Source organism: Eptesicus fuscus, chromosome 15, assembly GCF_027574615.1.
Source record: "Eptesicus fuscus isolate TK198812 chromosome 15, DD_ASM_mEF_20220401, whole genome shotgun sequence".
Lineage (NCBI taxonomy): Eukaryota > Metazoa > Chordata > Mammalia > Chiroptera > Vespertilionidae > Eptesicus > Eptesicus fuscus.
In genome coordinates this window covers 61,094,144-61,118,086 of record NC_072487.1, presented here as the reverse complement: position 1 = coordinate 61,118,086, position 23,943 = coordinate 61,094,144, and the positions used below count along the sequence as shown (strand labels likewise).

The following is a 23,943-nucleotide window of genomic DNA, read 5'->3' as shown; positions in this document are numbered from 1 at the left end:
GAAGTTTTCCAGCAAAGATGACAAGTTGTTGCATGAAGGTGGATTTGGAGATTGCAGGTGGAGCCTTCCGGCAGACGTGGAAAATCTGCTTTCAAGAATTCAGACCATTTCTCCATTGCCTAACTACCAATTAGTTTAAATGAAAGTAAGCAGGTTTAGTGTCGACTGCTATTTCCTCTTCTCTGTTTATTTGCTTCTTAGGAGAATATGGGTTCATGCTCAGATCATTCATGTTGGTCTTAAATAAAGATATATTGTGTGACGCTCCACTGAAAAATCTAGCGCCACTGGAATCTGAGTCCCAGAGTATTTTTAAAAGAATCATAAAATGTAAAAAGATAGGTTATCATGCAGAAAGTTGGTAAGCAACATTATATTAATTCTACTGCCTATTAAGTTGGTTTCTAAAAGGAAAAAATGTCAAAAGGCACAAAAACATCAGGTCTAAAATAACTCAAAGCCATAAGATCATTTTTGTGAAATCCCATATTATTTAAGAGCTTTAATAGACTGTGGCAATAAAATTAATGAATGACAGATTTGAAATATGTGGCTTCAAAAGTAAACACAAAGTCAAATGGTAATATTTTGCAAAAGGTATATAATATCAGTCCACAATGTTATTTAGAAAGTTATTTCGGCCAGAGTGCTTATCTTTATATAAGAAATAAAAGGAAAAAAATAGCTAAATAACTGAAAAAGGACAGAAAGTCCTTGAAAGCGGAAGAAATAAAGATGAAAGCAAATGAAAAGATACCAATAAAAATTTAAAGAAAAAGATAAACTTATAAAACTCAAAAACATTTTTTTTTCAGAAAAATGTTAGGAACAAAATAAGTAGAGTAAATTCATGACAAGTGCATACAAAGGAAAAACATCTGAAGGAGGAGAAGCACAAAGACAGAAAAAGGAACTAAAAGTCACAGTAAGAATGAAGACTTGCCGACTGCTCATTTTATTCCTTACAAACCCCTTATTGATAAAGTAAACCATAGCTCTGTAGATCACGGACAATTATAAAAATATGCATAAAATGCAAGAAGAAATTCAATAAAAAACCAAACATCCATCTTTGGGTGGGGAGACAATGAATGTGTTTTTCTTCTTTTTAGTTTTCTGTGTTTTATTTAAATATCGTACATGAAGCTACACCAGAAAGGACAGGAATTAGCTTTCCTGAAAATGAAGCTCTCTATCGCATTTCGTATTAAAATGTAATACAGCAGAGTCTTCCTCTGCTGCCAGCTAATTCAGGAACAGAGCAGATGACATTCTTTCCTGTACAATATGTAATGCAGACATCCCCCATGAGGAAGAGTAGTTATCTCTGGTTATCTGACCTGTTCCTAGCCTGTGTTTCCAATCATTAACTTCCAATAGATTGAGCTCCTATCTGAGTTCTGTGCGGTCTTTGTTTTTCCCCAGAAACAAATGACATGCTACTCATGTCTACTATTGTTCTTTCTACCTAGGTTTTGTTGGGCCTCGGCACTGTGTTCCTCTGGCTCCCAGAGTCTGAGAGGAAATGGTAGTGTTTTATTTGCACATCTTCCACCTTAGACACTCACAGTTCCTTCTGCCCTCTCACACATGCGTTCCAGAATTCGGTGAATACTGGCGAAGCTGGGTCTGTCGGCAGGCAGCTTGCTCCAACACAGACGCATTAGATTGTACAGCTCCAGGGGGCAATTCTCAGGGCAGGAGAGGATGTTGCCATCTCGCACGTAGTAAATGACCTCCTCATGGGCCATCCCATAGTAGGGCTGCAGGCCATAGGAGAAGATCTCCCACAGGACCACACCGTAGGCCCACACGTCAGACTCTGTGGTGTAGCGGTTGTAGAAAATGGACTCGGGTGGCATCCAACGGATAGGGATTGCATCATTCTCATTAGCTTTGTAGTAGTCTGCTGAATAGATGTTCCTGGAGAGGCCAAAATCGGCAATTTTCACCACCATGTTCTCACCCACCAGGCAGTTTCTGGTGGCTAAATCCCGGTGGACAAACTTGCGCTCTGAGAGGTAAGCCATGCCAGCTGCTACCTGCCTGGCTATGCAAAGCTGCTCAGCACAGGAGAGGGGCGGGGGCCCAGGGCTGGAGACCTGAGCCCTCGGGGACAGGTCACTGTGACTGAGGCTGTGCGCTGTGTGAGGCGACATGCTGCGGAGGAACTCGTTGAGGTCGCCATAGGCCATGTATTCAAAGAGCAGGCACATGGGTTTCCCCACAGCACACACACCTGGAACAAATAGCATCCTTTGTTAGGTTGGGTTTCCAAAGCGACACACTTGAAAGAGCACTAAAAGCAAGCGACCACATCAGAAATATGGGGCCCTGGCTTTTTGTTGACAGCTTCATAGTTGAATACGGACCCCATCTCTTTGTGTAAATATCTATTTACCTAATAAGATGCAGGTATCTATCATTCCCCATAGGGTGCCTTAGTTCCTGATCCTTCCAGTGTCAGGTTTTTCTTCTATCATCCTTTAACATAGTACTTACTATCCTATGTCATAAACATCCATTTATTTGAAATTTTCCTCCCCAACATTTTAAAATTAGAGATTACGTCTTCTTTAAATTCTGCAAACCAACCACATGTCTGGTAGACCAGGTACTCAGTGTTTGGTGAAGGAGTTTATGAATGGGTGTTTGAATATGTAAGTAATCCCTCTGTGTTTCTGCTTCTCTGAAGAAGGATAGTAAGGAAGGTGTCGCATGAAATTTGGAAAGAATAGCAAAAACAATCCCAAGATCTTAGATGAAGTTTTCAGGTTGCTGCCGTAAAACATTCTGAAATTTAGGTTTTACAATATTCACGCTAGAAAGGAAAAATGTTAACATGAAGAGTCTTAGAATTAGTATCAGGAGGACATTTTCATATCTTAAAATCTTGCTACATTTGAGAGGGAAAACTGGGCAACTTGGAATATTAGATCATTTGGGCACAATTTTACATCACCATAAAAATAGATTATTAGATCTATTTATTTTAGGCAATAATCAAAAGTCTCCATTCAATAAGGAAGAGAAATAAAAACACTATTATCTTGGCTTATTTACTGTAGGGTTACTTTTTAATTCCAGGGACATTAGCAAACAGTATATTTCTATGTACTAGAAAGAAAATAAAAGAAATGACAACATTGTACTCTGTGAAATATTAAAAAACCAATTTTTAAAAACTGAGGTGAATTAATGAGATGTTCCACTCGTTGATACAGAATCTAGTGTATGGGAAGGAACAGAGACATTTCTCTGGTCAAGGCATGAAGCAAAAAGGCACAAATGAGGTATGAAGGAGGAAAAACTGGCAAAGCCTCTGTTTTCTGATACAATAAATTTCTTCACTTATATACTCATACCTAACAGTTTCACAATGTTAGGATTGTCAAATTCTGCCATGAGGGCCGCCTCCCGCTGAAAGTCGGCTTGCATGTCAGCTGAAGCCTCTTCTTTTAGCATCTTCACTGCCACCATAGTGGACGGTTCATGGGGGAGTAAGCCTGGAGCCCTGGGAGGTTCATTTATTTAGAAAGAAATCAAAGTTCATTTATTTAGAAAGAAATCAAAGATAGTCGCATATTTATTTACATCCCCCCATTTATACAGCCTTTTCCAGAGCCTCAGAATCAAAGAGGATGCCAATAAGTAAATTGTATTTAAAATTCCTTGACTTCAATTGATAAAAATTACTGGGGCTATTTTCAATATAGATTAAGTTTGAAAAGTGCAGTATTCATAAATTATAGGAATTTTTACAACACCACAGACCCAATGGGATTATCATTACCATCCTAACCCCTTAATCTCTGGTTAGAACCTATATTCTGGGAAGGTATGGACCATGACTTATTCATCTTTATGTCCCCAAAGCCCCTACAATGATACATTGCATATTTTTGTTTTTTAATAAGTATTTGTGTGAGATTTTCATTAAACGTGTAAACTTCCCCCCCAAGGCCACCTTGAGTGGATGTAAAGTTGTGTCCCACCCAAGAGCACCAGGTCAAAGTGATAATTGGTGTCCCCATTCTCTGGCCCAGCAGTTTTGTGGAGCGGCATCATGCAGAGAGGATATTTTATTCCAGTTCACACAAAGGGCTGGCATTGAGCCTAATGCATACTTGTTTCTCAAGCTTGTTGTTTTCTGACATTTTTTCATTACGTTTTTTTTTCCTTTTCTGTTTTACTATTCTAAGAACATCTATTTAATACCTATACAGGTCAGGCCCTGAGTGCTTAAATAGAAAAACTAGTTCAAAGTAAACTTTAAACAAAGTGGAGACTATAGCAATAGAAAATGGAAGAGAAGTATATTTGAGAATTATTTACTAAGAACATTGCAAGAAATTATTTAAAATGTATTTAAAATTATTTTCTAAAAAGGAAAGATAATTAAACTTCGCTGATCACTTGTACTTTGAACACTATACAAATGAAGATTCTCCCTATATATTCACACCCTTCTTTCCAGTAGAGAGGGAAATTACTTAGATTAAAAGTACAGTTCTCAATTCAAGTAAGGTTGATGGCATGAAGAATTAATTCCTTTGGTAATAACTATTATACATACTGGCCTGGTAACTTTTCAGACACAACATATTTCAGTGAAGAGATTTTTTTAACATTTTTTTTTTACCTTGCTTGAAAGACCCTTCCAAATGCTCCTTCTCCAATATCCCTCACATATTCAATATTATTCCTTGGATACTCCAGGCTGAGCAATTTGGGATTCAGAAGGAGTGGCATCCTCTGGTACATGGGGTTAGGATGCAGTCTGTCCAGCAGGAGCTCAGACGGAAGAGTAGTAAGGGTCACTGCTGCGGATTCTCTGCAGGTTAAGACAGGTAAGATCAGTAAGGAGCTCAGGCTCAGGTGAGATCTTTATACTCAGACTTATGTTCTAAAGAGATTTGGCATTTAGTAGGAAACAAAAGAAATTATACTAAGACAGCCAAAGATTGTTCAGTTTTAGAGCAATGAAGTATTTTGTTTGGTCTAGAGTCAAATGTCACATTTTTCAGGAGTTTTGTTACTGTCCAGTCTAGCAGTGGCAATGGAGATGAGGGGGAAGATGGGAGCAGGAATAGCCATATTCTTCCAAATTATTGTTTAGCTTCTATGTGCTGAAACTGTCAACCTGAGGACATGTGATCCTATGCAAAAAGTTACTGATATTTTTAAAGATCATGGTGGGGTGCTTAATTTTAAAGCAATGCCATGGATGTCATAAGAAGATTGGCATGGCAGTAATATGTATTCCATCTCCCATCCCCTATTCCAATATTAAATATCGGGGTTTTAAAACATTACTACATGTGGTTAGATTAAACTAGAACCTCACCTTTTCTTATTTTTCCATTGTTTTCGCCTTCGGCAGCAATAAAGAGTAGTTATGGTAAGAAGCACAAATACTGCAAAGCTGGACATGATAGAGATGATTACAGTCATGGAGTATGCAGGTGAGACAGAGAAGGTGGAGGAGGAGGAGGAAGGCAAATTTGGAATGTCCACACTCGGCTTTGAGGACGTCATTGATGGGAATGCTGAAAGTAAACAATAATGCTTGTCATTCATCCTTAAACTTTTAAGATGCAATTTTTGTATTTAAGTAATCAGTAAACTAAATTTAATTTTAAGAATGAGTTTTTATGTATCAGATTCTCCCAGGTTATCCTACATAATAACAGGGTAATATGCAAATTGACCGCACCTTCGCTACGCCCAAGCCACGCCCACCAGCCAAAGCCACGCCCACCAGCCCATCAGGGCGAGTATGCAAATTACCCAACAAAGATGGCGGTTAATTTGCATATGCTGAGGGAAGGACTAGTGAAGACTGAAGACAACTTAGAAGGAAGAGGGAGGAAAAGCAGAAAGCAAGGTGGCTGCCAGAGAGAAAGTGCGGGCGGGGCGGGGTGGGGCAGGGCGCATGGGTGCAGGCACGGCAGCCGCAATGGTGGTGGCAGCGGCAATGCATGCAGCAGCGGCCGCACGGCCGCAGTGGCCGCTTGCAGGATTCTTCCTGCAAATGGGCTCCTAGTATATCTATAAAGTCTAATTGTAAGTATCCAGTGAGGTCCAGTTGAAAGTAAATCCAGTTTATAGGAGCGTAGAATTTTAACAATGAGACTTAGAGAAAAAACTTTTTTGGTCAAGACCAAAAAATACAGACTTGGGGGAATAGGTAGGAGCTAGGATGAGGGAAGTGAAGGGGGTAGGGAGATATCTGTAATACTATCAATAATATGAAAAATAATAATAAATAAAAGCAAAACAAATTGTTGTTCATAAAAAAAAAAAAAAAACTACAACAGATCCTGGCTTAGTGCTCTTTCCAATGCATCATATTGTTTGTGACCTGACAGCAATTGTGGAATTTGTTATTAAATAAAATCTTTTAATGAAATTATACTTGAAGTCAGGGTTGTCTAAAGCTGAGCTTTTATACTGTTGTTTTACAAACAGAATAAAATTAATGGAAGAAGATGAAAACTTGGGACACAAATGAGCAAAAGTTAGTTCATCTAAAAATTGACCACTGTCAAACTCCCATTGAAAAGGTCTATGCAATATAAAAACGAGGCGAAATCTGCATTACTGCTGGAAACCAAAAGATGCCATATGCATATCACTCAGTAGAGTGCAAAGTCCATTAGATATCTATAAAACAATCATATTAATTATATTTTAAATTCTTTTAATTGATTAAGTAAAGACAAGAATGTGGATACAGAGTATTTTAATAATATAATCAACAGGAAAGTTTTACTAGTAAAGAATGAAGTTTATAACCTAAAAAGAGAGAATAAACCTTATTTTGAAATATTTGTGGAAAAGTGACAGACATGATCTTTTTGTCAGGCCACCAAGGAAAATCTCAATAAAATTAAAAAGCAGAAATTATGCAGATCTATTATTTGACCAAAATGCAATTAAATAAATAAAATCCAATAGGACATCTAAGAAAAGAAAATATATTCAGTATCTTTTCCATCAGAGAGTAAAAAGTAGCCATAGATACAGATTAGAAAATGACTTCCTAATAGGGGGTATGGAATTTGGCCAAAACTGTGCTAAATAATAAACTCATAGCATTATCTCTTTCCATTAGATTAAAAAAAGAAAGAACTAAACATTTATCCCCAGACTTTGGAAAGGAAACAAAAACTACAGAAAACAAAGGAAAATAGAAGATAAAGTAACAGTCATATACAAGCAGAAATTAATAAGTTAGAATACATATACCACAAATGATAGAATTTAAAATAGGTGAATAGTTGGCCTTATAAACATTATTAAGTAGCCTAATCAATGGAATTTTAATTTTAAAAACATAGGAAAGGCACAAACATACAAATTAGGAATGATGAAGGAATTAGACAATAGATTCAAAGGTCAATGAAAATAAAATAATTACATTTTTTAAATCTTAAGGAAAATGATATTAATTATTAAATTCGAAGAATTAGAAAATCTGAATATAGCTATAACTAGGAAATGTAACCAGTTAACTACCACGATATTTTGAATTTAATTGAAAAAAGAGGGGGGCCTAAACTGGAGAGTGAAACCTGCTGCTAATAATAAAGAAGGGGCAATCATTAAAAGACAGGGAGAAGTGACTATTTTTATATCTGTATTTTACCGAGCAGTTCATACTATATTTAACAGGCAAGGGAATGTAATGTAATTCATAAAATTTGTAGTGTAATTTCATTAGTAAATATAAGGGTAGCTTTTCCTAAAAAATATCAGAAAATAGAATTCAGTGGCATATTAAGAGGATAATCCATGATAATTTAGGATGACTTATTTTTAAATGCAAGAATTGACATAGTTTAAACAATAGTTTTGTTTTATGCATTTAATTACTTCTTCCTTTAGGGATAGTTTTGTTTTGCTTTTCCTTGATTATTGTTTCTGATCTATTTGCTCTGGTCTTTCCTAGAGTGACATTAATTATATCTTTGGATTGAAATAATCAATTTGGAACTCCAGTTTCTTTCCTTTTAAAGTTTCTTTCCTCAACATGACTTTAAAAAAATGTTTTTAATTATTTCAGAGAGAGGAAGAGAGAGTGAGAGAAGGATAGCAGCATCAATGATGAGAGAGAATCATTGATCAGCTGTCTCCTGCATTCTTCTCCTGGGGATCAAGCCCACAACCTGGGCATGTACCCTGACAGGGAATCGAACTATGACCCCTTCAGAGTCGACGCGCAACCACAGAACCACACTATCGGGCATCTTCTCATCATCATTTTATCTCTTTATCCTTTTCCTCTGGACATCAGGGGAATTTTATTAACTCATTCATCCAAACATTAATGTATCCTCTAAATTAATATTGATTGTTAGGTATCAAGAATACTGTAGTGAACATGACACATCTTGGTGTTATTTTAACTTGGCCCTAGCTGGTTTGGCTCAGTGGATAGAGCATTGGCCTGTGGACTAGCAGCGGTCACCAACCAGTGGTCCGTGGTTCGAAAGGTTGGCAACCGCTGGACTAAAGGGTCCCAGTTCTATTCCGGTCAAGGGCACATGCCCATGTTGTGGGCTCAATCCTCAGTAGGGGGCATGCAGGAGGCATCCGATCAATGATTCTCTTATGATTGATGTTTCTATCTCTCCCTTCTCTGAAATCAATAAAAAAATATTTTAAAAGTATTTAACTTGGAAAAATTAGTAAACAGGTAATTATAATAAAGTGTAAAAAGTGTTATAAGAATGTTAAGAACAGGATGCTTGTGAACATCCAGGGGCAGCCCATTCCTGGCCTAGGCATACAGGATACATTTTCTAGGTAAGTAACAAAGTTAAATATAAAGGGTGAACAGGCAATACCAGTTGAAGGTGTATGTGTGTGTATGGCGATGGAGAGATAGTATTCTCTAAAAAAAGAATAACATGTACAGGGCCCAAACCAAACAGTTGTGATGCCTTTCTAAAAGTACATCTACTAATAAAAGTTTTATTATTGAGTTGGGGAGTGTCTATAGGTAAGGTTAGATATAGGTTTCAAATGTAAAATTCTATAATAAATCACCTGTATATTGCATTGTGTTTTTACCACCCAAAGGCAAATCTCTCTGTCCCCATATATTGGACCCCCTTTACCCTTTATAACCTCACCCCAACCCCCTTTTCTTCCAGTAGCCACCACTGTTGTTTGTTTTTTGTGTGTGTTTTTTGTCTTGTTCATTTCTAAAATTGATTTTTTAAGAATAGAAAATGAGTTTTTGTAGGTAATTCATACTTATATCTTTATAATTGGCTTAAAAGGCAGAAATATGGGTGCTTTTTGTGCATGTTATTCCTATCTAATCTAGGATTAAAGGTCAGCCCCTTCCACACAGTAAACCCTCAGTGAACTACTGGAATGGATAAATGAGTAAACAGTTGAAGGATAACATAGACCTCAGTCAACAATTAAAAGTCCAATCAAAGTAAACTTGGACTACTTAGGACAAAGACTAGAAACATTTCTTTTTCATCCTTCAATTTGGGAATAACAATTTGACAGGCTTTCAGAATAGATTTTTTGTTTTTGGTTTTCCCTAACTGCTCTTGTTTAAAAACTCTGAGGCATTCGGTTGCAGCTAGTAGCATTCTTTTTTCTTTCATTTTTTAAAAAATACTTTAAGTCTTAGTCCTTTAAGTAAGCCAATAAAATCAAGTGCTGGCTCTTAGCCAAATGCAGAGGTGATTAGGTTTGGAATATGTATCACAGGAACTAAATATGATTTAAATCTCAGACCACTCAAATCAGAGGAAGCTGACTGACATGAAAAACTTTTCTAGTATCATTCTGAAGATTTCTGCATTTTTGTAGGTTAAAGCACTCTGATATAAGTTAGTTTCTAGGACATCCCTTTTCAAGAAAACTTTTTGAATTCTTTCCCAGGAGTTTTGAGACAGCCATTTTAAAATAATTTGATTTGTCCCTGTAAACCTTATATTGGAAATTAGCTGTCTTAAAAACACACACCTATCTTCCAAAAGAGGGACCTGTTGTCACAAGTAAAGATTGTGAATTGGCTCAATGAATAAAAAGATATTTGTTTTCACTCTAGATAATTAGCTGATACAAAAATCATGAATGCAAAGTCAAAAGTGACATTTTCAATTTGGTGTATTTTATAGCCATGTAAGGGATCAAGCAAGCTAATAATCTTGAGGTAGGAGATATCATTTGTATCATTCACTAAATATGCTGCTCTCCATGGCCTAATTAGAAGCTACAAGCTGAGACCAATGATTTTTCTTCATGCTTTACCCTGGTGACTGCCTTGGAGAGGACCTGTAGATTCTGTTCTGGACATTATGAAGTATGAGTGTAAATACACATGCACAACTCCACTTACATACACAGAAGGTTTCAAGGGCACAACAAATTACTTACTTGTTAGGTTTTCTTTTTTAAAATCTGAGGGGGAAAGGATAAAAATCTGTTTTAAGTGAGCATCCAGATATTTCACATAGTCTGTGAGAGTGCTAAGAACAGCAAGTTCTCTTTCAGCTCTTTGATATGCAACTAGAAAACATTCTTTGTGTTAAATGTGAAAAGATTGCGTCTTGAAAATTAAGCCAGCTGTTAGAGTTCCTTACAAAGTTCATTAAAGCAGCATGCAGGGATCCAGCTTTGTTTTGGGAGGTCAGCATTTTCAAACATGTGGCTTATTTTTGCATGCTTAAAAATTTGCTTCACTGGCTAAGAAAGAAAACTTTATTCCTTTATCCCATTCCTCTAGAAAGTCTGAGAAGTTTCTTAGCCATTTCTCTGCACATTCCAGAAAATATTACAAGCTCTCCTAAGATCCCCTTCTGAAATAAGGTAAGCTCTCAAGCAGCAGTTAGAAGTGCTCTTTAAGTTCTCTGAGAACAAATGAAGTAAATCCTTATACTAGCCTGTGCAATTAGGATTCTGTTATTGGGTATCCACGGGAGGCAGAACTCAAAAAAAATTGAAATGTCTAGAAATATTAGGAGATTGAAGTGCACACCTTAGTTTCTACAAAACCAGTAACTGTCTCTTAACCTCCAAAGTCTTGCGAGGACTCTGTTACCTAAATATGGCAGTCTGGTGCAGGCCCGCGGGTCCCAGTGCATGCTGGGGAGCTTGCTGCAGTCGAGCACCGAGAGCAGATACAGCCCAGGCCTGTGGAGTCCCCTGTGGGTCTTCTCTTCCAGCGCCAGCCATTCTTTTGCACAGAAGAGCTCCTTCACCGCCAGGCAGTATTCTCTAAAACAGTTGATGAAGAGCAACACTTGATGAGTCATGGCATGTTAGCGCCAAATTTGTGGCAGTGCCTAAATTCTTTATTTTCAAAACATCATCCTAGCACATTGTTCTCACAAGAGGGTTTTTGAAAGGACTGTTTTATTGTAAATAATGTGAGGCTTTATGGAATATATTATCCTGTCAGATGAAATGTGTCTCGTTTTGTTTGTAAGACATAATTAATGCTACTTTTAAAAGTAAGATGACATGTGAAATACGTTTTTCTTGGAAAAAATACAAACTCTCAATTTCAAAAGGTATTAGATTAGGAATCTGTAATCTGTCTCCTCTCAACTTTATAGTATAATAACTACAAAGGTGCCGAAACAAGGTACACAGAGTTTCAAAAACACACATACTAAAAGTCATGGATCATTGTTAGTCAACTTCCATCCTGGGAGATTTTCCTCTAATCTTGGGGCTAATGGGCAGGGCCTGAGAAACACAGTCCTCACCTCTACATGCTTGTCTTTCAAAACCAGAACCACACAACTTTCCTGGCAGGCTACAGGAGGGCATGGGAGTCCTTACCCAGCCCCAGCTCTGGAGAAGCTGAGGCCTGTCCCATGGCTATGTGCTTCCCTGCTTCTCCCCCTCCCCCCCCACGTCCCCATGAGACAAGAGTGTCAATACTTAAATTAAAATAGTGGGTGGAATGTATTTTAAAATATATACAGCCAGCCAGTGTGGCTCAGTGGTTGAGCATCAATCTATGAAACAGGAGGTCAAGGTTCAATTTCCATTCAGGGCACATGCCTGGGTTGTGGGCTCGATCCCCAGTGTGGGGCATGCAAGAATGATCCTCTTCTCTCATCATTGAAATTTCTATCTTTCTCTCCCTTCCTCTTTAAAATCATTAAAAATATATTTAAAAAATATATATATTTACACATAATATAAAGTAATATTCTGAAATGCTCATCTTGATCTCATATTTATTAGCAAATAATGCTGAAACACTTGAAATGTAGTTTTATTTTCCTTTCTCTCTCTTGGCTTACTAATAAGATCCATATTAGTTTAGGATTTTTTTTATTTCATAGAAAGCAGGATATTTAAGAATATGATAATGTGAACAATAACAAGGGCAACAGAATATTATACCTTTATGACATTTTCTAGAAGCTCAGAACCCTTGTATTTAAGGTATCATCAGTGATTTACATGATAGGAGTTTTGTCCAATTAATTGCCTTCTATTTTGGACAAAAGCCAGGTTTTGCCTTTACTAATGCACAAGACAACTTCCACTTTTGAAAACTCTTCCTGTTTGGAGACAGCCAAATACATTCACCCACTTATTAACTTTTAATTTTACCTGCAAATGGGTATAGGAGTAGGTACCACCCCAGGGTTGCATTCTTGGAAAATGTGGTTACACAGCAAAGCCTCCGCTGCTGGCCGGCAGAACGGGCTCACTGCTTTCAGTTCACTCCAGGCGGTGTGCACGAGTAGTTCTTGGGCCTCCTCAGGGTCCGCGTAGGAGTTGTTGAAGAAAACAAAAGCACTGTTTGCCAGGACAGCGTTACACACCTCCCCTCTGTACTGGGCGCAGTAGCCTTTGTTATCTTTCTGTGGTTTACTGAAAGAAGCAGTGAACAGTGTTCCCAATCACATGCTATTTCTTAGCGTTCAGTCTGTTTTTTTTTTTTTTTTTCTCCAGTTTCCACATCTACATTACAGAAATAGGAGAAAATTGCACTAGCAAATTGGTTGAAGTGCTCCATGTGAATACTGTCTTCACATTTCCACCTGCAATTATATCACCTCTGCCTTACTCCTGAGGGCTATAATGAGGATCAGATGTGATAATGGATGTGGGAAGCTTTGGAAACTATGGGTATCTTTATACATAGAATTTGAATGCTCTTAGTTAAGCAGTCTGAGATTCTTCTTACAAATAAGCTGACATAGGTAAACAAATACATAAAAACATATTCATCATGATGATTAAAAAATAATCTAGCATAGTAAATACTCTGATCCAAAGCTTTACAAACAGTTTATCTATGTGTTAGGATAGTTAAATACTTGGATTTTGTAGCATACATATATCTTTGAGACACTGTCCATACTTAGATTCTCTCACTCACCCATCTTCCCAGCATTCCATCTACATATCCTATATAATAAAGAGTTAATATGCAAATTGACCATCACACCCTCACACAAGATGGCCACCCCCATGTGGTCACAAGATGGCCACCCCCATATGGTCACAAGATAGCTGCCACAAGATGGCCGGCAGGGGAGGGCAGTTAGGGGCGACCAGGCCATCAGGGGAGGACAGTTGGGGGTGACCGGGCCGGCAGGGGAGGGCAGTTGGGGATGATCGGGCCAGCAGGGGAGCAGTTAGGCGTCGATCAGGCTGGCAGGGGAGTGGTTAGGGGATGATCAGGCTGGCAGGCAGAAGCGGTTAGGGGCAATCAGCAGGCAGGCAGGCGAGTGGCTGGGAGCCAGCAGTCCCAGATTGTGAGAAGGATCGGGCCTAAACCGGCAGTCGGACATCCTCTGAGGAGTCCCAAACTGGAGAGGGTGCAGGCTTGGCTAAGGGACACTGCCCCCCCCCCAGTGCACGAATTTTGTGCACCAGGCCTCTAGTACTAGTATAAAACCCTAAACTACCGGAATGATGGAATGACTGGTCACTATGATATGCACTGCGGGGGGCGAGGCCAGCCAGCCAACCTCCTGTGGCCCCTTTCCCCCCGGCCAGCCCCGGCCCCAATTGGCACCCCCCACCCCTATCAGGGGCACGGCCGACCAGCCAACCTCCCATGGCCCCTCAACCCTGGCCGGCCTGAATTTGTGCACCAGGCCTCTAGTTAAAGAATATAAAGAAAGCCACATAAGTGGAGAGAAAGCATAGGATATGGCTCTCAGGGGAGTGAAGAGCATCTTTAGCTTTGCTACATTCTCATCATCTGTCTTGGGAAGTCATACAATCACTCAGAGTTCCAATGCCCTAATCCAGTGGTCAGCAAATGGCGGCTCATGAGCCACATGCGGCTTGCGAGCTGCAGTTTGCCACTCTGTTGACTAATGAATTTGCCAACCACTGCCCTAATCTGTAGAGTGATGTAAGTAATTATTCTGAACTTAGATTATTGTGCATTAATGGATAATGTATGTGAAGAAAAACTAAATTCTATAGTGCTAGCACAAAAATAAGATTAAAAGCTTATCCGCTATAGCAATGTAAGAGAATAATAGGGCAGATAGACAATGCTGCTGGTATTTCCTTCACATATTCACTGCCGCCTTAATGGAATGTTGGGAATTATATTACTTCCTATACGCACCTGACAAATATTTATTGAGCACTTATGTGTAGGCACTGTGTTGATTTCAATACATCCTTATGCCTTTCATCAGATTTCTATCTACATTATAAAATACCAGGGGCCATCATGACCTAAATGACCAGATGGACGACTGGTCACCAGGAAGTGCATGAAGCACCTCTCAGTCCCTCCCCCATGGACCACAGGCTCCTATCACAGCAAGGCTGGTGGCCAGTGGGCGGGAGAGGCAGTGGAGGGTGGGCGGGGCAAGGCAGGCACGGCGAGGTCATTAGCCTCCAGCCTAGGGCCAAGATGGAGGCTTACCGACCTCACTGCTGCCGCTGCAGCTTCGGATCAGGCCTGGAGAGAGGGCCAGAGAGAGAGGCGGGGCCTGATCAGCAGCTGCCGCAGCTGCTGGCAAGGCCCAGAGAGAGAGAGAGTGAGAGACAAGGCCTGATCAGCAGCTGCTGCAGAGACTGTGGATCAGGCCCCGAGATAGGCCCGGAGACACTGACTGGCATAGAAACTGATCAGTCAGAACCTAATCTGGATGAACTGCGAAGGCAGAACCTAAGGTGGGGGCTGAGGAGGGGTTTTAAGGGCTACAGCTGTTTGGTGTAAGGTGTAAGAAAGTGGTTCAATTTTTTAATGACTGGTTTGGCACTATAGTACATATGGCTGGCTATCAGTCCAGATATAGGGATTATGTATTTTTGTCTGCCAAGAGCATCTCCTCATGCTAAAAAAGGCTCCCCCGCCCCCGCATTTAAGCAATAATATCCTATATAATCTATCCATACTAATAAAAGGGTAATATGCTAATTAGACCGTGTTGACTGTCCATCTTCCAGATGTCCGACTTACTTCTGTACAAAGCCATGGTGGTGGAGGCCGAGGCAGAGGCAGTTAGGGGTGATCAGGCCGGCAGGGGAGGGCAGTTGGAGGTGATCAGGCCAGCAGGGGAGGGCAGTTGGGGGCGATTGGGCCGGCAGGCAGGTAAGTGGTTAGGAGCCAGCAGTCCTGGATTGTGAGAGGGATGTCTGACTGCCAGCAGTCAGACATCCTCCGAGGGGTCCCAGATTGGAGAGGGTGCAGGCCGGGCTGAGGGACACTCTCTCCCCCCCCCTCCCCCCCCCCCGTGCATGAATTTTGTGCACCGGGCCACTAGTCTTTATATAAAGGATTCTAAGACCAGAAAATTAAGCAAATTAGAATTTGTGCCAAATTTTTAAAGTGTTAAGAAAACCCGTTTGAAAAATTGATACTTTAATTAGAAACCAACCATTGGCTTTTTTAAAGCAAATCTATTAAATGAAATACAACTCAATCAGGTAAAACAATGAACTTCCAAGAAACAATATACTTATAATGTTTTGTAATATAAAATTTTCCTCTAATCCATACTTGCCTTTTCCTAATTAGTCTACCTGAATTTGACTGTGTTACTTCTAGCATGTTACAGGTTTTTAGAACAAAGGCCTTGAATAAGAAAACACAAAACTCCTATGAAAACTTGGACCAGATAAGGTTGGGAAGACACCCAGAGAAATAGCGATGACCCCACTTCTTAGGGAAGGAACTTGGTCTGAGATAACACTAAGAAAGTTTAAGAGAAGCACAATGTGGTGCTTTAAGAAACTGAATAATAATACCTAATAACCAGAAGTTGCTCAAACTGGTTTACAAAATGGTCTCACATATTAATATAATATCTTGGTAAAAGGGAGGATGGATACGTGAAGATGTGATTCTTCACTTAACAGGAAAAAATTGTCATGTAAAAGTTCAATATTTCCCCCACTGTCCCTGAGCTGAGAAAGGTTCATGCAGGCTTTGCTGATCACATGTTAACTATTGAATAACAGTTCTTTATTTTTCTGTATTTTTTTTAATTAAAAGCACTCCTAAGTTTTTCTTTAATTACACAAACAAAAAACATTTTTTAGAAAACATTGGAAACTAAAAAAAAAGAAAGAAAAGAAAAATAAGTGAAAATAGCCTCAGAGATAAGGATTATTAAGCCAGTTACCAAACAGTCTCTCACTCTGAATTTCTGCTGTGTCTCCTAAAAAGCCCTACATTTTTTTTAACAACTTCAGTTGACTTGATAGTATTGAGTCTTCATTTCTTTTTGAATATTAGCTACATAATGCAAAAAAACAAATAAAAATCAAAAGAAAAAACAGGCTACGTTTTTAGTAGAAATGAAACTTTGGTTGCAATTTTGGCTTTTCTATCAGCTTGAAGTTAACTAGCCTGTGCAAACCCTTTGCTTGCTGGGGAAAACCGTAAAATACAAAGTATATGGTTCATATTAATTTTCTTTGTCTCTAATATTTCTGGAAGCTTTAAAGACTTACTAGGATTAGCTCTACAATGTAAGAAATAATATATAGGACCAAATATACACATTTTATACATGTGATATATATACATATATAAGTGGAGAGAGTCAGAGACTGCCCATAGTTTCAGAGTTGAAACAACTTCCTTTTCTTTTTTCTCTCTTCTTTTACAGACTTTATAAACCTCAAATTTTATGTATTTATTAAATTTTAGAGGCAAAACACAAAGGCAAATTGGGCCATTTTGTTCCTCAACCTCCTAACCCTATCACTTAAACAAAATTTGAAAGGAGCTCACAGCAACACTTAAGGGGACAAAATAAATGCAAATAACTTCCATTGTTGTCTCCTGTTGTCTTTTGCAAGTGAGGAGACCCCTCCCTGTCCGCAAGCAGTTCTTGGGAAGGCCCTTGGAGCAACACCAGAAGCAGCTGGTCCTGTTGTTCATTTGAACAGTGGGGCAGAGGTCACAGGGATCTGTTCGCAGAATGTTAGTTATTTTGGAATGATCTGCCAGACTGTCTCCAAAAATGCTAGTTAATATTGCTCATGGAGCCAGTCCCTCTCTCTCTCCTGACAAACTAAACCTGGCTCATCTTCCTTTCTGTAAAGTTTCTCTCTTTGGATGATCCCAAGTCCCCCTTTTAAATTCTTGTATTACACACAATTTTCCTTGGTCAAATGGAGTACTTAAAGGAGTCTCATTACACCATTTACTCTTACTCTCTCTGCTTTAAAATGTATGTCACCTTTTTAAAAGTGATTGTAGAGTTTCTATGAGGAAGACCTCTGTTCCCTTTGAACACAATGCCTTGTCCATGCAGAGGACTAGCTGTGGTTTGAGATAAGGCAACCCCACTACTCCAGTGAAAAATCTACACCTTCTACTGGCCTCCTTAGGGGTGGCCCACATGTACCTCCTTTGATGTGGAAAAATCTCCTTTCCCTATATCCCAACTGTCTGGTCTACTGTTGCACTTTCCCGACAGGGTTCTATGCCACTTCCAATCTACAAAGCAAACTGGAATTTTTTATTCTTTCATGCCTTTATACATGATTCATTCTCTAAGGCAGTCAACAGATACAACCCACAGGTCACATTCAGCCTGCTGCCCATTTTTATACTTCCTGTGACCTAAGAATAGTGTTTATATTTTTAAATGGTTGAAAAAAACACACCAAAAGAAGTCAAAATTATATGAAACTCCATTGCCAGTTCCGGAAGTTAGGTTTGATTGGAGCAGAGCTACTTTCAATCATTTATGAATGGTCATACTGTTTTTACCCTGAAACAGCAGAATTGAGCAGTGACAACAGAGACCGTAGGCCCCACAAAGCCAAATATATTTAATATCCAGCCCTTTGCAGAAGTTTGCCAACCCCTGCTCTAAGACATAGATCAAATGTCATTTTTCTGAAATGCCAGACCCAGTGTCCTCAAGTAGAAGCACATGGCCTCCCCTGAAAAATACCTCTTGTGTTTCTTCTAAAATTACTATTTATTGTGTAGAACAGAGAGTGATGTAAAGACAAAATTTAAATTAAATTTTGAAAATTTATTATATTAGCCAAATATATACACTTTAAATAGTTGTACATATATCATAATCTGTACATACATAAGAGTAATATATAGAGTTTTATATATACTATAGATAGTATACATGGTGTACATAATTACAATTAGAATTATTTTATACATGTTTTTATATCATGCATTTTTACTTAGCATGATATAAACATTTTCCTATGCCATTATGTTATTCAAAAATATCCTAAAATCACATCAATTTATCTTATTGGTAGATATTGAAATTGCTCATACATTTCACCAATAAAAAAAGGAAAGGTTGTTTTGGATTTTATTGTTCATACACTTATTATTTCCCTAACATAAATTATTAAAAGTGGATTTATCCAATGAATAGATACAGCCATTTTAAGTTGCTTAATAAAAATTATGCTCTCTAGAAAGGTTATTGCAATTTTCTTCCTACCAACAGAGTTTGAGAGTGCTTGTGTTATCACAAGTGAAAAATGGTATGGAATTTTATTTAATGAGCATTACTAGGTATTTGACTACTAATGAGTGTAAAATTTTTCTTTTGCACTTATGTGCACGTGAATGATCTACTTCTGTTCTTGAGACCTTGGAATTTGTATGTGCTTCCATTAATATGTTGAATTGTTTTGATTCATTACTTTCCTATATAGTGCCAGGAACAGAGTGAGTGGTTTAAAAATACATAGAGAGAACAGGTGTGCTACCAATAAAGGGTCTGTTGGTGGCCTGCATTTTAATTTAACTTTTACCATGTTTATGTTGTATGTCCCCTCAGTAGCTTATTCAGCTTCACTGTAGAATTCTTAAGGATCAGAACGCTGTCTCTTAGAACTGTGATAAATGAGTAGGTCAAATCTATATGAATTGGGAAAAGATAAAGAACTAACCAAATTTTCGCATGCAATGTGTTCTTTCATTCCATGAAATTAGGAGGAGTGGTTGGTGGTTTAGATCCTGCTCTGCTCAGTTACTGTGCTAACTGGGTTAGTATAGTCGTTACCAATCTAAGTTCTTGCATCTGTCTACCTGAGATAAGATTGAGGCTTTGTAGTTTGCTATGCAGTCCTGGCAATTCTTGGTGCAACAGGTTCCGCATATAAAAATATAGTGATAATAATAGTGCTTTCCCCATAAAATTGCTGAAATGTTGACATGAGAAAGGTGTCGACCACAAAACTTAGCTGCTATTATCACTATTACTATTATTAATTATTCTTCATACCAGTTTCATCATTTGTAGATTTAGAGTTTTTATAAAAGCCAACTTTACTGCAAATAAAACACTGTAAATTGCCAAATATTATATTACGAGGTGATACTTTCTTATCTACAGGATAAAGCAATGAGGGAGAGTTTGGGAATCAGTTCTGGGTTCTCTTTCCAAGCCTATAATTTACTAGCTCTGTAAGTCACTGGAACTCTCCAGTTCAAAGAAACTCTCTTAGTTTCTTTTCCGTACAATAGGGATAATAATAGTACCTATTTCATAGGGATTTCCTGAGGATAACTTTAAATAATGCATATAAAGCCAAAACAGTGCTTGATACACCATAGATGTTATTCAATAGATGTTACCCATCTCCATTTTCATCAACACCTTGTAAGAGTATTAAAAGGATTTGAAATTAGAAAGTTTCTGAAAGATTACAATGCTCAGCAAATAGACAATAGATGGCATGTCAAATAAAAATTAAAACTCAACAAAACAAAACATTGATATAATAACAATGTCTTACCTCCATTCTTATAACAGGAAAGGAAGTTCCCACAGGAAATCAAGTTAAAGGGGGAAAGAAGCAAAAATTAGTGCATTTTCATTTTATGGTTGCAAGAGATAGCTTTGATAACTCTAATCTCTTAAATTTCTGTAAAGTTCTCTGCTTCTGCTAGGAGGCCAGATACCACATTAATAGGCATATTTGGAGAATATTAAGAAAATATTGAGTGTCTCCAGGAACTGAATTCAAGTCAAAGCAACCGTGGGAGCCATCAGCACAGTCAGTGTTGTAGCTCCGAATATACCTCCATTAGCCACCCAGGGACTTTTCATCCAGAAAGCAAGATATGGAGGTTAAGTGGGAAGAGGCGAGAGGGAGGAGTAGAGGAGAGAAGGAGAGATGAGAGAGCTGTTATTTCCATAGACCCACTAGCCTCACAGCCGTGTGACCTGTGCAGCCACACAGCGCCCTGCGCTCAGAAGGATTATATGCTTAGTTTACCGCACTGCTGTCACCTTCTTGAAATACTTCATTTATTAACAAGAGACCCTGCATTTTCATTTCACACAGGGACCCATAACTTATGCCCTCAGCGTGAAAGCTCAGGGCACTGAGAAAAAGGCCCATCTCCTCAAGTGAGTTAATGGGGCTAGTGGCAGAAATGGCCCCAACTTGGACTTTCCCAAGGCAGGAAAACCCTTTCAAGGGTGTATGATTTCATCTCTTTTTGTATAGGAAATCTAAAACTTCACACTCTTTACCAAATACTTGATCTATGTCCTTCTGTGCCCCAATTCCCATCATAAAAATAAGAAGTAAAACATATGCTTTGACTAAATCCAATTTGCCTTAATAGAATTTCTCCTAATGTCAATGTCCAACTCCTTTTTAAAGTTTCAGGTCCATTTGGGTGTTCTTCTTTTGCTGAGTTTTAAGGATTCTAAAAGGAATTCCTGCCCAGTTGGTGTGGCTTAGTGGTTGAGCATCGACCTATGAACCAAGAGGTCACGGTTGGATTTTCTGTCAGGGCACATTCTGGGGATGTGGGCTCAATCCCCAATAGGGGGCATGCAGGAGTCAGCTGATCAATGAATCTCTCTTATCATTGATGTTTCTCTCTCCCTCTCTCTTCCTCTCTGAAATCAATAAAAATATATTTAAAAAAATAAATGAATTCCTCTGAGAAGTCTATCTTCTTGAAAAACCTTGTAAACTCAGAAGTTTGTCCGTCTAATCATCTTTTTGGCATTTGTGAGGGTTGGTGACTATGAGGTTTTTGTAACCTTGAGTGTGTAAGTCTTGTATTTATGGGCTTTTTATTAAGTGAGTCTGATGATGAGGCTCAGAAATCAACCTACATGAGGCACCACTATGATCCAAACCTCATTCCAATTCTGCCACTGTACAGATAGAACAGGTGGAAGGAGACATCAGGAAATTCTTCCAGAGAAATGGTATGTAATTTAGAGAGGTAAAGGCAGATTCTGAGGGCAGCTGAGCAGGGAAACCTGTTGAAACTTGAGGAGGCCAAGGTTATGTATATGAGAGAGCCCTTAATTTAAGATGTAAAAGGAGGACTCAATACCATGGATATGTGCCAATGCCAAGGAGAATCCAGGCATAGTACTTGGGAGGAGATAATAAGCTTAGATATGCTTCTATCTCAAGGGCAAGTAAGGAAGGAAAAATATAATTAATTAAGGGTGCATTGTTGTCTCAAGAATATTAAGAAAATTGGAGGATGCCCTCATATTCTGGGCTTCCATGCATTTCTTATTGAAATTTCTCCAGTCATATTTTCTTTGGAGGGAGGATGGGGAGTAGGGAAGGGGTCCAAGAACCTTGCAATCATAAACAAGTGCTTTTATCTCAAAACAAGATATTTTAAAATTGCAAAATTTTCCAACAGTCATCAATATTTGTAGTATTTTTTAAATTATCTGGGGAAGTCAGTAAAAGTTTGGCTCTCTTCTAAAACATACAGCGATTCTAATATAAGCAAGCTGCCTGATTATAAAGAGTCCTTAGCTCTTATGCCTAACTGCAGAACAGCTGGTAGCAATCATTGCGGCTACTGGCTGTTACTCCTTCTTCCTTTCCCCCTTTATTAAAGACAAAAACAAAACACCTTTAATCAATATGAAACCATATAGCCAGGTGGGTACTGAAAATATTGGGGGAAACACTTAGTAAAGTATGATTGTCTAATCACTCTGCTGTATACCTGAAACTAGTACAAAATAATATTGAATGCAAACTGTAATTGAAAAGTGAAATGTAAGAAAAAAATGAAAACTTATAAAGCCACCATGAAATGCCAGGGAATAATATTCCATTGTGTATATTCACCACGTCTTCTTTATGCCTTTGTTTGTTGATAGACACTTAGGTTGTTTTCATATCTTGGCTATTGTGAATAATGCTGCAAAGAACATGAGAGTGCAAGTATCTCTTCAATATCCTGTTTTCATTTTCTTTTGTTTCCTTAGGTATAAATACAGAAGTGGGATTGCTGGGTTATATAGCAGTTTATTTTTAATTTCTTTATTTTTCATAGCGGTGGGTGAATCAATTTGCATTCTACCAACAGTGCTCAAGAAGTCCCCGTTTTTTCCACATCCTTGCCAACACTTTTTAATGCTTGTCTTTTTGATGATAGCATTCTAATGGGTATGAGGTGATATTTCATTGTCTCTTTTGAAAATACGTCTATTCAGATCCTCTGTCCATTTTTAAATCGTGTTGTTTGTATTTTTACCCTTTTAAAGTTGAATGAGGGTTTTTTAAAACAAATTTTGGATATTAACTCCTTACCAGATACATGATTTGCAAGTATTTTCTCCCATTCCATATGTTGCCTTTTCATTTTGTTGATGGTTTCTTTTGCTGTGCAAAAGCTTGTTAGTTGAAAATAGTGCCACTTATTTATTTTGCTTTTGTTGCTTGTGCTTTTGGTGTCATATTTTTAAAAATTGTTGAAAAAAACTGTCAATGAGGTTGCCACCTATATTGTCTTTTTTTGTCCTGATCTTAGAGGAAAATCTTTCAATCTTTCATTGTTGAGTATAATGTTGGTTGTGGGTTTGTCATAATGGCCCATATTGTGTTGAGGTATGATCCTTCTATACCCAATTTGTTGAGAATTTTTATCATGAGAACATATTGTATTTTGTTGAATGCATTTTCTGCATCTATTGAGATAATCATATAATTTTTATCTCTCATTCTATTAATGTGGCATATCATATTTATTGATTTGCATCCCTGGGATAAATCTCACTTGATCATGGTGTATGCTCCTTTTAATGTGCTATTCAGTTTACTGATGTTTTGTTTAGAAACTTTGCATCTGTATTTATCGGGGGTAGTGGTTTGAAGTTTTCTTTCCTTGTAGTGTCCTTATCTGGCTTTGATATCAGAATAATGCTGGCCTATTAAAATGAGTTTGGGTCTCTGCCACAGGGCCCAGGATTCTGATGACAAAGAGAAGGCATCTTGCCAACTATCCTGTGATTTGAACCTTTTGGAGTTGTGACTGGAGGGGAAATGCAACTTCCTGGTTCATAGGGAGAGGTTCCAAAAGTTTTTCTGACTCTTTTTGATGACTAATAACAAATGTAAATGAGTCAGAAAGAAGTGTATCATATTTCTTAAACAATGCATAAGGATTTGGGCAAACACATGGAAAATAAATGCTGATTTTTTTTTTCTTGTCCTTAAACAGTAGAAGTATCATTAAACTTA

The 23,943-nt window shown here is 38.2% G+C and overlaps 1 protein-coding gene across 3 annotated transcripts in view; it reads right to left on the bottom strand.

The window, feature by feature from the left end:
• Positions 1-932: 932 nt before the first annotated feature.
• The window catches only part of MUSK (muscle associated receptor tyrosine kinase), a 74,685-nt gene continuing 51,674 nt past the window's right edge, over positions 933-23,943 (bottom strand). For 2 of the 3 annotated variants that reach the window (XM_054727569.1, XM_054727568.1), the window contains 7 exons: positions 20,218-20,224; positions 12,607-12,870; positions 11,075-11,250; positions 5,348-5,549; positions 4,643-4,834; positions 3,366-3,514; positions 933-2,239 (listed from right to left, as the gene is read on the bottom strand). In XM_054727569.1, coding sequence (XP_054583544.1) covers positions 1,557-2,239; positions 3,366-3,514; positions 4,643-4,834; positions 5,348-5,549; positions 11,075-11,250; positions 12,607-12,870; positions 20,218-20,224 — 1,673 coding nt within the window. In that variant the 3' untranslated portion in view covers positions 933-1,556. Of the gene's footprint in view, positions 2,240-3,365; positions 3,515-4,642; positions 4,835-5,347; positions 5,550-10,410; positions 10,435-11,074; positions 11,251-12,606; positions 12,871-20,217; positions 20,225-23,943 lie in introns of all 3 variants that reach the window. The other variant, XM_054727567.1, reaches the window with a different exon arrangement.